The sequence below is a fragment of the Chlorocebus sabaeus genome, chromosome 21, assembly GCF_047675955.1.
Source record: "Chlorocebus sabaeus isolate Y175 chromosome 21, mChlSab1.0.hap1, whole genome shotgun sequence".
NCBI lineage: Eukaryota > Metazoa > Chordata > Mammalia > Primates > Cercopithecidae > Chlorocebus > Chlorocebus sabaeus.
In genome coordinates, this window is record NC_132924.1 from 40,069,654 (window position 1) to 40,084,002 (window position 14,349).

The 14,349-nt window shown below is 38.3% G+C and overlaps 1 protein-coding gene across 1 annotated transcript in view; it reads right to left on the reverse strand.

Annotated features, from left to right (window-relative positions):
* Positions 1-14,349, reverse strand: part of DNAH11 (dynein axonemal heavy chain 11) — a 370,125-nt gene that overhangs the window by 142,280 nt on the left and 213,496 nt on the right. The window contains exon 55 of the mRNA XM_038004732.2: positions 7,153-7,314. Within this exon, the coding sequence (XP_037860660.2) occupies positions 7,153-7,314 (162 nt within the window). The remainder of the gene's footprint in view (positions 1-7,152; positions 7,315-14,349) is intronic.

Here is a 14,349-nt window from a genome sequence, read left to right on the forward strand (position 1 = left end):
CAACTTTCCAACATCGTGACAAATTCCCCAGTGGGTTTTAAATACCTCCATATTGGATTGTGCTGCGTATTAAAAATCCATCTCACTAGTAACTGAGATAATGTATTACTAAAACAAAAGTTAAAAATAACGTGATATAAATTCTGAATATTCTTGGTTTCTAGTGGACCCTATCGATACAAATATATTTCCAAACGGTGGACTCAGAAAAATAAAATTTATGAAGAAGTTTATATAAACTTCATATAAATCATAATCCTTTGGAGACTTTCTTTTTATAAGAGCTTGACTTCAATACAGACATGTGCAGGAATTTACTCCTGTCCTGTCTTGTTTTAATGGGAACTAAAGGTACATACATACCTTTCTACAATACAGATAAATAATTCCTCAGCCAAGTGTAACCACCTTACAGGAAGGGAAAAAAAAAAAAAAAAGAAAGAAAAAAAACCACTCTGGCCTCTGCCCAGCCATGATCCTTATGAGGAGGCTCCTTGGAGGCGCTGAAAGCTCTCTTTAACAGCAGTTTCATTTGTAAATCGGGGATGGAAGAAGTGGTTTCCGGTAGAGCTGAAAGTGGCCCGAGACAACTTGTCTCAATGGGGCAAAATAACTATTGTTATCGGGCTTAACAAAATGGCACAGCATGGGAGACTCGCTGAGCCAGGGAGCAGCTGGTTGTAATTCACACTGTTTTTCAGAAAACTCTAATCGTTCCAGAACAGACCTCTTTGATGACTGGTCTTCCCTGCATTCTCAATTTGTCACTTTCTCTTATGATAAGGTCAGTAGTGACAGCACTTCCTGACATTAACAGCTGTGGCTTTTAAAAGGGTCATTGTAGAACTACTAATTGCAGTAATTTCATTAGCATAAATTATTTATTCTGCCATTCATTTATCTCCAGTTTTTTTTTTTTTTTTTTTTTTTTTTTTTTTTGGTGGGGGGCGTGGGGGAGAGTTGAGAGGAGTTGCTGCTGGTGCCGCTGCAGCGAGGGCTACACAATGCTGTATTTTTCACTTTGAGAGACGTGAGGGGAGAATATCATTCCTGCTAGATTTGGCCTCTTAATAAAAACCAGTTGATAACCATTTATAGTCATTTAGCAGCTAATCATGATGATGGCAAAAATAAAAATAAGCACAGTGCCAGGATTGAATGGTTATAAACTCAAGGTTTCCTCACTAAGATGTTCTGGAAAGTGATGCTGTCTCCAACGCATAATCAAATGCAAAGATGAAACTGCTTTTCCCCACATTAAGAAAATGTGTTTAATTTCTGCTCTCTCAGTTGGCTCACTGTAAACACAAAAACAAACAGATCTCTGCTATTTGGTGTGACAGTTCTCGGGCAGTCGTAGTCTCTGCCACACCAAGTACTCCAACCACCTGGCACTTCAAGCAAGTGCCCAGTATATTCCTCTTGAAAATGACAAACAGCAGGGTAGAATGTAAACCAATACCCCGAGGTCAGTACTAAGTCAATTTAGGATTTGATACCTTCCCAAGACCAGTAAAGAAGACTACACTGGTCTGTAATCCTAAATTTGGGCTTTCAAAAGCATTGTATTCAAGGGAGGGAGGGAGGACGGGCAAAAGAGAAAGGGGCAGGTGAAAGAATCTACTTTCTCTCTATTTGAAGTTTAACTTGGGGACAATTTTGTCACATTAAATGCCATATACCTACAGTAAGTCTTGAACATTTTTCTCAGAAATTATTTCTGTGTTAATTTTTAAATATGTCAAACTGATGTGCTATACAATCTATCTGATCTTCTTGCTCTTTTTAGGGCTGGTAAAAGAATATATTAATAAGATATTTGTGGTTGTATGATGGCTTATAAAAGAAATAAAACTTACTAATGCATAAAATGAGCAGTGTTGCGTTTTAACACTTGTCCTAAGCTGTTCATAGCTGTTTCACCCTGAGAAGAAGATTCTGGAGGGAGCCAGGGACGCAGGGCTTGAATCCTAGGACCTGGGCTAGATTTCCAGTTCTGAAAAATCTAGTAAGATACTGCATATCCTCCTGTACTTCTTCCTGCCCACAAAATTGCTCCTTTAAAAATTCTGTTTCCTTTCTTCTTTTAGCAGGAACTGGTTGAGCATCCCTAATCTGAAAATTCAAAATCTGAAATCCTCCAAAAGCCAAAACTTTTTGAGTGCGAACTTAACACCACAAATGGAAAATTCCACATATGACCTCATGTAATGGGTCACAGTCAAAACTTTGTTTCATGCACAAAATTATTCAAAATCTTATATGAAATTACCTTCGGACTATGTGCATAAGGAGTATATAAAACAAAAATGAATTTTGTGTTTAGATTTAGGTCCCATCCCCATGATATCTCATTATGTAAATGCAAATATTCCAAAATAAAAGAAAATCTGAAACCCAAAATATTTCTGGTCCCAAGTATTTTGGATAGGGGATACTCAACCTGTATCAGTTCTGCTGCTGTGGTAGAAGTAGCACCAACAGCAGTTGCAGTAAGATTACTACCATTACACAGGGCAGCGACAAGTGTTAAATGTAGCACCAAGTACAATTTTCTAAATCGTATGCTGGTTTTTTTGTTTTGAGTTATCTGGTGAGTGCATTATATTGTTATTTGCTTATGTTTTTGTATCTTTCCTTTAATTCTGGAGCTCAACTACTGGTCAGAGGCAAGACAAAGTCCAACAGAAGCCAATAATTTCCTAGGTGAGTTTTCAGTCATTGAAAAACGTACCTTCAATGGTTCTCTGCCAGAAAGTTAAAACGAAGAAGCAATTGAAGACTCAGAAGGAGTGGAGGAAAAATGAAATCCAGGCCAGGCACGGTGGCTCACGCCTGTAATTCCAGCACTTTGGGAGGCGGAGGCAGGCAGATCACCTGAGGTCAGGAGTTTGAGACCAGCCTGGGCAACATGGCGAAACCCCTGTCTCTACTAAAAATACAAAAATCAGCAGGGCGTAGTGGTGTGCACCTGTGGTCCCAACTACTCAAGAGGCTGAGGCAGGAGAATCACTTGAACCCGAGAGGCGGAGGTTGCAGTGAGCCGAGATCGCGCCACTGCACTCCAGCCTGGGTGACAGAGTGAGACTCCGTCTCAAAAAAAAGAAAGAAAGAAAGAAAGAAAAAAAAAAAAACAAAGGAAAAAAAAAAAAAAAAAAAGAAATCCAGCTGCCTCTTTTATAAAAGAGCAGGAGATGGTGTGAATGGTGTGGCTGCTTCTGGTGAGGCCAGCACCTAGAGAAAAGCCTCAAAACTACAAACTTACGGTGACAGCTCCATTTAAGTCAATTACACTTTCAGCTGAATATGCATGTCCAGATTCCTAGGCAGCTACAAAGTCTGGACCCTACTTATGAGGTCAAGGCCTGAAGAATGGGGAAGGATGTTTACAACTACTTGGGTCTTTCCTCAGCCATCTGAAGATATGCTTAAGCCTGGGCAAGACTGCATTCATCAGGAATTATCTCAAAAATCCAGAACTGGCAGCCAGTGAGAGGTTCTTCTACACGGCTTTGCACCTCCCGCATGCTCTGGTCACAGACAGGACTGGGTTGGTAAGAGGGCCTGATGGAACCATGCCAGGCCCAGACACAAGTCTTAGAAGATTTAGGCAGAATCAAGATAAATTTGGTTGCATTTGTTTTTGTCTTAATATTTTTAAATGGCTTCAATATTCCTTAGAATGAGAATTATTTTCCTCAAATTCACACAATTTCTATTGCATAAGGTTATCTTTCTACTTTTTATTCATATTGAATAATCCTAATTTATATTTCAAGGAAAGAACTGTGCTTAAAGTCATTAATATAATAGAAACTCTGCTAATATGGCTATCACTGACAAAATGTTGTTTTATACCCTTTGTGTTTGGCATGCCATTTTAAAAATGAATTGACAGACCATTGGAGAAACAAGTCTTTAAATATAGCAGTAAAATAACTGTCCTCTTAGAGTGGACTTTCTCACAATCAGTTGTGGAAAACAGTAGTAAAATATTTCCTTCACAAGCTACCAAACTCTTCAACAATTGAAGGGGTGATTGCATGGAAAATAACTGCTTTTCCCTGAAAAAGCTGATGATACAGAGTTTGTGTCATTACTTTTAAGTGGCACCACATAAGGACAGAGAATTTTAACCCATTGGTTGGTCAACATGCCCCCAAAAGATGACCTCTTTCACCTTGCTTAGATCTACTCTACACCATCCAACACACATCTCACTCCTTCACCAGACAGCTCACTGTTTCATTTCCATTCAGTAACTTCTCCTTTCATTTGGCCCCACTTTCAAAGACGTTTATGATTCATTTTACCTTGAAAAGCAAAAACATCACTTGTTTTTTAACACCCCAGCTTCCCTTGAATTTTCGTTGTAGAACCCATGTACTAATCACCAAAGTCTTCACCCAATTCTCTCTCCAATGAGCTTCTCACAGCCTTTCCAACACTGTGGCCAGGTTTACCCAGAGGGCTTTTCCTTCTCTCCCTCCTTACACACCTCCTCCCATCTCCATTTCAAAATCTCCTTGGAGAGGTAGTGTGTGTTGACAAAGTCTTCAGATAAACACTTAAGTGTCAAACTGTTTCGGTCATTACTTGTCAGCTGTCATTTAGTTCAATATTAGGCAAGAGAAAAATAGCACAAACATTTATTTAGATGCAGTCAACCCGTACCCCTGGGTGCTGAGTGTGTACTGATGGAAAATTACATGTCAACACACACAAAACTGCTTGCCTTTAATGAATCCTTTCTCTGTGGCCAAAGGTGGTCACCTTGTATAAGTACCTTACGCTCAGCAAATGAGGTCAATAATTAAGAAGTGCCTAAATTATGCCGATACCTTTCAGTCTTAAAAAAGGAAATTAAGACTAAAAGGGTGATCAAATTGTACTCATTCAAAAAACTTAAAAACTGTTTTTGACCTCTACAGAAAAGACACCACACGTTTTTAGAAGACCATGGACACACTGTACTCTGAATTAGAATTATTGCTCCTGCGCAACAATTTAGGAAGGTGGGGAAGTTAAATAAGCACCTTGCACTGAAATGAAATCTAATTTGTTTTGAGGCACAATTCAGTTCATCAGAAATGGTAAAGTGCTTTTAAAATTCCTATTTGGCGCTCAGCATCCTATAGGAGGCGTTATGACACCATCAGATCGAGCTTAGCACCTGACGGGAGCCCTCTGCACTTAACATGATGCAAGTCCTGCCTCATCCAGCAGATGTCAACGGTCACTGGCATATCAAAGCTCCTTTAGCTGTTTTCAAAGCGGCGCCCACCTGGACAAGAAAAAGCCTGCAAAGAGCAGCAAAGGGAAGGAACTTCAAAAGGCACTGTGCCAAATGCCAACTTAAACCATGCTACTAGCTCTAATTTCCTATCATTTGAGAAAGCAATATGCAGAAACAAAGTGCCTTTCTCTTCTCTTCCTTACCAAACCAGCCTGATAAAACAGAACGTTGCTATCGGAAGATACATACTGACTCTCTCCCTGTAATAAAGCAGCATTTTGAACCCTTCTTGTAACTATCACAAGATAAAATGAGGCCCTAGAGAATTCCAGAAATGCAACAGACCTGGAAATTGCATAAGAAATTTGTGTTAATATTTATGACAATTATTTGTCATATTTAATGATTTTCCAGATGTTAGAGTACAAAATGTTCCTGGCAGACTTTAGAAGAGATAATTTCTTATTTTCATTTATTTGTGGAAATGTTTTAAGTGTAAGTGTAGAGGAGAGAAGGAGAGGGGAGGTAGTGGAATATCCTAAAGTTTCTACCATATATATAATATATGTGTATGTGCATATATATATGTGTGTGTATATATATGTATGTGTATATATGTGTGTGTGTATGTGTGTGTGTGTATATATACATATGTATCTTCCAAGTTAGACATTGCTTGACAGCTCTTCCCTAGCAATCCAGCACCAAATAATTAGATTAATAAACATTTCAGGAAAAGACTAAAGGAGAAGAGGTCTCCCTCCACAAAATTCTGTAGGTATTGGTGAATACCTGCATGTGTACTTACCTCTATAGCTGCTTTTTTTTGTAGTAGAAGCAAAGGAAAATGATATTATGAACAATAAAGCTAGCTGCATACAAACAATTAAATATGTAAATATGACCAGGTTTTTAACCATATGGCTGCCGAACGATACAATATACAACAAAATGTAAAAGGACTGCTTTGGAAAGGTGGCAGTTATGCCTTTTGGAGTAAGGGTGGGACTACAATGGGTTGTACCTGTTCATGATAATCTTTCAACTAGAAACAGACATCATTCCTTACATATCTCCAGTTCTGTGTTTGCCTCTGAGAGTCACTTTCAGTGTCTGACCTATTCTAGGAACCTTTCACCTTATCACTCAATGGAATGAGAAGACAAAGCTCCCCGGGAAATGTCCGCAATCACTTTTCCAAGCTATGTAATCAGAGAGGCACTAGACATGAATAAAACTTCATCTTCAGGAAATCTAAATGATAACCTCATATCTACATCCTTTTTCCCTCTGAATCTGAATGTTTGAAGTTTTTGTTGTTTTGTTTTGTACAACCATTTTAAAATGCCATGGGAGGTACAAATTTCATCATGAGGAAATGACAAATATAACCCATAAATCTGTAAAACCATAAGCAGATATATTATTTGACTTACTGGTTATGGGATATGGGGGCTGATTTTTCAACTATCGATACTATGAAAATAATCACAATTCATTGCCTTACTTGGTTAAGAAGCAAGCAGTGCATGGCTACGGTAACTACATTTCTGTTTGGGCTTTTAGTTTGGACTTAAAGGATTTATAATCAATAAGTCCCATTATGATTCAAGGAAGTAATGATCCTGAGCTTCCAGCGAGTCAGTGCAGAGTAAGGACATACTCAAGTGCTGTGTGCATGCCCGTGTTCACACACGTCTGCACATCCTCCTCAATACGTATGGCAAAAAAAAGGTCAGCCATCATATTCCTTAGAATGTAAACTAACGGCTAAGTTTAGCGTCTTAAACAAATCAGGATAACTTTCTGATAGGAGATGTATTTTGGAAAGTACTTATCTACTGAGGATTTTCAGTGTGTGTGTGTGTGTGTGTGTGTATGTGTGTGTGTGTGAGACGCAGGCTGACACAGCATACCTCAATACCCTTGGTTTCCTCAATGAACCTCCTGCTGACAGAGACCAGAGCCTCCTGCGGCCACGCATGAAACCAGTCAATAGCCGTGCAGTTAACTATGGCTGGGAACTTCCGAGCTCTAACTCTCAGCGTGTGACCAACTGGAGAGAAACACAAAATGATCTGTGGAGACACGGGGGCAAGGCAGAAACAGGCGGGTGATGAGTGAGCAGAGAATTACATTGCAGTCTTAGACAATGAGAGAAAGGAGTGCAGCCAACCGTGACATTAAACTACCCTAAAGCCCTAGAGAGTGGACAGCAACATTAACCTCCTTGCTAATCAAAGTATAAACCTGTCCAAAGAGGCTGCTCAACTGGACACACAGAAACACTGCTGTGTGCTTTCCTTAAAATTTGTCTCTCTGTGCTCAAATATTTTTGATGATTATCATTAATGGGGGGAAATTTTATTCATTTACATCACACAAGTAACATTATAATAAACAATAAAAATTAAAAAGAAATCGCCATGATACAATAATACCAATGTTTTCATCTTCTGTTCCTTCCATTTTGTAATTCATCAGGCTCCATAAAGCTGCATAATACACTTTATAAACAATGTTTTATCATCTTTAATGTTTATGTTTCCATTTAAAATGAAATAATCTATGTGAGCTCCATTTCAGATTTTTAAAGGAATTAAAAATTGTTTATACTATCACACTCGTCTTTAAGAAAAGAAATCAGTTTAAACATTCTCGTGCTGAGAATTTTTTAAGTTTCTGCTGTAAATCTAAAGTTTTGTATAGTCATGTAACAATTTAAAAGTTAATTTAAATCTAAATATATTTCCATAGTTTTTTTAGGGACACAAGGGATTCTGTCAGGAGTCGCGAGGGTGGCTGTGACATCTGGCTATGACAGTGGGTCACAGAAACTCAGTGAGAGGAGCACCTGGTCAGCTCCTGTGTGTTTCAGAAGGTTCATCAGAGACACCTTGTGTAAATGCTAAAATAAAGGAGGTGTTCAGTGAGCATCCTTTCCTTCTCTGCTTTTCTTCTCAAGTCCCTGTGTACGTGAGGACACTGGGAAGAGAACTGTCAATCGGGGTAAGGTCTGAGAGGGAGACTCTTGGTTTCCTCTTCTCTAGAAATGGCTCAGACCTGATGATCTCAAACCCCGTGGCTGCCTCTAAGTCTCTAACACTTTGAGATCGGGCAATTGATGAAATCATTTTTCAAAGGATGTGATTTTTTGTTTACCTACAGCATTTAAAAAATCCATGTCATAAAAAATTCCAGCATATATGAACCCATATAGTATCTCATTTAACAAGTGTTTTATGTTTATTTTATATGCCATGTGTATTCAACAATTCAAGCTATATAAACATTAAGATCAAAATGTTTTCTTTTATTGTTCAAAAAACATGAGATCTACCCCCTCACATTTTTAAGTGTATGGTACAGTTTTGTTAACTGTAAGCCCAGCATTGTGCAGCAGATCTCTAGAACTTTTTCACCTTGCATTACTGAAACTCTACACCCATTGAATGGAATCTCTCTATTTCCCCTCCCTCTAGTTCCTGGTAATCACCATTCTACTTTCTGTTTCTAGGAGTTGGACTACTCTCAATACTGCACACAAGCAGAATCATACAGTAATTGTCCTATGACTGGCTTATTTCACTTAGCATGATGTCCTCAAGGTTCATCCATGTTGACATATAACAAGATTTTGTTTTACAGATGAAAATATTCCATTGTGTGTGTGTGTGTGTGTATATATCACATTTTCTTTATCTAGTTGTCTGTTGATGGACATTTTTGTTGTTTGCATGTCTCAGCTATTGTGAAGTGAACATAAAAGTGTAGATATCTCTTCAAGATCCTAGTTTCAATGTCCTTGGCTATATACCTAGAAGAGGGATTGCTGGATCTTATGGCAATTCTGTTTTCAATTTTTTGAGGAACCACCAGACTGTTTTCCATAGTAGTTGCAGCATTTTACATTCCCACCAATAGGGCACAAGGGTTCCAATTTCTCCACAGCTTCACCAACACTTATTTTCTGCTTTTGTTTTTTTAATAATGACTATCCTACGTGAGGTGATGCTTCATCATGGTTTTAATTTGCATTCCCTGATTAATAGGGATGTTGTATATCTTTTCCTATATCTGTTGGACATTTGTATGTCTTTTTTTTTTTTTGAGACAGAGTCTCGCTCTGTTGCCCAGGCTGGAGTGCAATGGCGCAATCTCAGCTCACCGCAACCTCTGCCTCCTGAATTCAAGTGATTCTCCTGCCTCAGCCTCCTGAGTAGTTGGGACTACAGGTACGTGCCACCACGCTGGGCTAATTTTTGTATTTTTAGTAGAGACAGGGTTTCACTATGTTGGCCAGGCTGGTCTCAAACTCCTGACCTCATGATCCACCCACCTCAGCCTCCCAAAGTGCTGGGATTACAAGTGTGAGCCACTGCACCTGGCCTTGTATGTCTTCTTTAGAGATATGTCTACTCAAGTCCTTTGCCCATTTTAAAATCAGATTTTTAAACTTGAATTATAGGAGTTCCTTATATATTTTAAATATTAATTTCTTATCAAATATACAGTTGGCAAATATTTTCTCCCGTTTCACATAGGTTGTCTTTCATTCTGTTGATCATTTCCTTTGCTGTATAGAAGCTTTTTAGTTTGATGTAGTACACTTGTCTGTTTTTGCTTTTGTTTCCTGGGATTTTGACGTCATATCAAAGAAATCATTGACAAGATGAATCTTCTGAAGATTTCCCCTATATTACATTTAAGTCTTTAATTTATTTTGAGTTGATTCTTCCATAGGTTGTAAGATAAGGTTCAATTTCATTTTTTGCATGTGGTTTAATGGTTTTTAATGTTGCATAAGCTGACCGATCATTTTTTCATTATATAAAATTCTAATTACAAACTAAATAATTGCTGTAATATTTAATGTGCTAACTTAAAAAGTCTTAGTTAAAATGCATAGTTTTTACTTATATCTCAATTCTTCGGTTTCTTCTATCAGCTTTCCCCCATACTTGAATATTTATCCTTTCTTCCCAAGAAGTTGGTTTCCCACACCCAACTCATCTGTCATATGTGCCAATTTTAGAAATGTAATTTACACATAATGTTAGCAAAGGCAGAGGAAAAAAAAGCATCTTTTATTTGACAAGATCCCAAGTATTTCCATCACTTCTACACTTATTTCCACGCTTGTAACTGGCATAGTATCCGATCTTAGGAATGTGTTAGAAAATACTGTATCTGAACCATATTTGTTCAACCTCAGGCAAAAAAACTTTCCCTGAGTTACTTGAGTGATAAGCCTTCATTATTGGTATAGTTTGCCTCTGTGTCCATACCCAAACCTCATCTCGAGTTGAAATCTCCATAATCCTCATGTGTCGAGAGAGGGACCAGGTGCGAGGTGACTGGATCATGGGGGTGGTGCCCCCATGCTGTTCTCATGAGATATGATGGTTTTAAAAGCATCTGGCATTTCCCCTGCATGCACTTCTCTCTTCTGCTGCCATGTGAAGAAGGTTCTTGCTTCCCCTTCTGCCATGATTATAAGTTTCCTGAGGCCTCCCCAGCCATGTGGAACTGTGAGTCAATTAAACTTCTTTCCTTTATAAATTACCCAGTCTCAGGTATTTCTTTATAGCAGTGTGAGAATGGACTAATTATTTATTGAAAAATAATATAGAATGGTCACTTAGAGAACTATTTTTCTTTTCTACAATTTTATTATTGAAGATATTTTCTCCTATGTTATGTATTACTGCTTAAATAAGGATCCTTACAACACTATGTAAAATTGCATATTGTGAGTGGGCCTGGGAGGGTGGCATGGAGACCAGTTGTTCTCAAAGAACTGTCTAGGAGCTGGTTAGAAATGCAAATCCTTGGACTAACTCCAGACATAAATAATCAGAAACTCTGGGGGTGGGACTCAGCAATGTGTGCCTTCAACAAACACTCTCAGGTGATTCTGACACCCACAGTGACAGCCTGATAGTTTTAAATTGTCTACAGGAATACTTAAATGAAACATTGACTTTTTCCATGTTTTTGCAGTTCATTAAATATGCATAGAATCTAGGTCTCTACACACAGAGTAAGATGAAAAATTTAGAGAATTTTAAATACATAATTATATGTAATCTAAATTCTATCAGCTAAACTAGACTCTGGGAATTAAATTACAGAAATATACTTGTTCATTAGTAATTCCTTTGAAGGGAAAGGAGAGTGTCACGCTAGCCTTGAAAGTGCAGTAATTGACCCAATTCACTGCTCAGTAATTTCTAGTTTTGCTAAAAATTGAGCATAAAATTTCTCCTGCCATGCAGCTTTCCTTGGTAGTGGTGTCATGTGAGATTTTTCCAGAAACCCATGCTAATGTCTAGAAACCATTGGTTATTCTGCTCTTTTCTAAGATAGTTTACACAACTTTACAGATAACCTGAGGTAAACCCCAGTTGTCACAAGGAACATTACTGTGAGGGAAAAATCATTCCAAATAATTTTCCCATTATATTTCCCTTAATTTAATGAAAACTTAATATAGCAAAGGGCTTATAAGAAATAAAAACAAAATAAATAACTTTAAAAGGGTGTTATATTGTCTATAATTTAACTAGTAGTATAATATGCATGTGAATAGTCATTTTATTTTACACCTTAGGGGCTGTTGGTTAATATCTGGCATATACCACCAAGGGCTACACAGACTGGTGGGGAGGTGGCTAATCAGTCTTGCATGGACTCTAATGGAAGCCCACACTGCAGAGCCAGCTACCAGAAGCTCTTAGCCAACTACTTCTCTTATCAACATAAATGTTTGGTTAGGCAGCATCATGGATGGTAGACATGATTTTTCAGTGAGGAAATAAGTAATGTTCAAGATATATGAAGCAATATCTCCCCACCAAAAATGTGTGCATAGCTCTGCCAAGGTATGAACAAAATTCAAAAATCTAAGTATCAGGGTATCTCAATAATTATATTTTGGGCAGTGGCCCTTGGGATTTTGGAACTTGACCAGTCCTGTGGTAAACTGCTTATAAAGAGTCTAGCCTTTTGATGTGATTCCAACGAGATCAGCTGAATCTTTCCATGGAAATATTGCCACATCTGCCCCAAAGAAACCTCCAGGGATGGGCAACCCAGGTCCCCAGAAGAACAGAGCTGGGATTACACTAAGATTATAGGGCAGGTTGTAAGGCTTCTGTGTGTGTCTCCTTATTATCACCAATCAACTCTCTGTAGCAGGCTTCAGTCTGAGACATCCGTTCCTGGAAGCATACCTTGAGTTGGGAGATTTGGGGAAAAAGTCCTCTCCCTCACCCAACAGATATCATCTACCTTGAAGTACCTAAACTCACTGAACTACACCGTCCTTTCTCCTCCCACCCCCACCAAAAATTCTTGACAATTGCAAGTGCACAAATTGGCTTAAGTTAGTTTCCAACAGTGGGATTAGAAAGGAAAGTCAGTGGAAAAAAAAAAAAAAAGTTAAAAATGCCTCTGGCAGCTGTGCTTTTTTCTCAAAGAAAATTCTCACAAGTAAAAAGCAAACCCTGAAATCACCATCTATGTACTTCCTGCAGCTCTAACATTTGGATGTCAGGAACTTGCTTTTGGAATTCATACCATAGAATTTTCTATTCCTTTTTTTTTCTTTTGCCCACACAGGTGTTATGACTCATTTGCAGGAACACACTTTTCCCCATGCTTTGTAATATGTTTTCATTTCTTTTAGATAAGATCTCATCGTAAGTACGTATTTATTTGTAGATCACTAACGGGACTCAGTCCATTTCATCTGGTAATGAAAATGTGAATTGCTACAGTCACTCTGTATTTTTTTTCCAGTTGATACAGTTTATTCTCAGATGGTAGTAACCCTCCCACATATTTACTTCAGAAGCTTCTGTTCATCACTAACGTTTGCATTTATCCTCAAAAGTCTCAGTATTTTTCAAGAATAATCAAGTCTAAAACTGAGGAAACCCTCGCAGGAATGGAGGTTTAGTGGGGAAAACCTTCCCAGGTTTGACTGCTTCAGGGTCACTTTATCATGGTCCTCATATCTTCTTGTATCACCCCCCTATCTAATTACCTTTCAATTTCAATTTGTTCTTAAAAGATCCAATAGCTTCAACATGTGCACACTCAATACATTTTCTTATTTATTTCCCTTTTAGATAGCACACAATGAACTCATTCCCATAACCTTTGACTTGTGTAAATATTGGACATTACAGATTTTTGCTAGAAGAATGTTTGACATCAGGGAGTTTTAGTTAATTTTTCTTTCTTTTTCTGAACAAAAGTCTCCTATTCACAAAGAAAACTTTGTGAATATTTGTGTGGAATCCCAACAAATAGCAAAGAGCAAACCTATTACTGAGGGGGAAGACAGGAAGTAGAGCCCTTGTCTCAGCTGCCGTGCTTGTCACCAGCGCCTGCACTGGTCACAGACTGCGTTCCAAGCCAGTCTCTAGCCCCATAACAACGTATAAGTTTTGTTTTGTTTTTAAAGAAAATCAGATGCCTATTTTTCTTTCTTCTGGCTGGGGCTTTATTTGAATTGTGTCATGCCAAGTCTCTGGCTTCCGATCAGCACTGCTCTGTTAGAGTAGCCGGTGTTTCTGCTGATGCAGTGGGGTAACTCTACACACATGCATCATTGCAAGAACAGGCCTCAGACTCTACCAGCAAGCCCCACAGCTGAATGCTAGCAAAATGAGAAAAGCACGACATGCTTTCCAAAATGCAAAGGCTATTCAACACACAATGATATTCTTACTCAAGGGATTAAGGACTGGATTTCTGGTGTAAAAATTTTCTTTTACAATATAAAATAATAGAAAGACTTCTATTCATGCTTTGGAACTCTCTTCTTGATCACTATTTTTTCGTGACACCTTCCTTGCCCTGTCTTCTGTTATCCTACATAACCTTTATCTCTCAAGTACATCGTTGTGATTTTACTTTTTGTGTGTGATTACTGGATTGAATGAGGTGGCTCTAGGTGGGCAGTGGCTGGGTTAGCCTTTGCTCCCTGTCACATTCCAAGGACTCAGCACATCACGGGCACTCAGTGCATATTTGCTGAGTGATGAATGGCTAAATGAATGAGTAAACATATAGCAGCTTGAAAAAAGCTTTTCTGGGCAAAA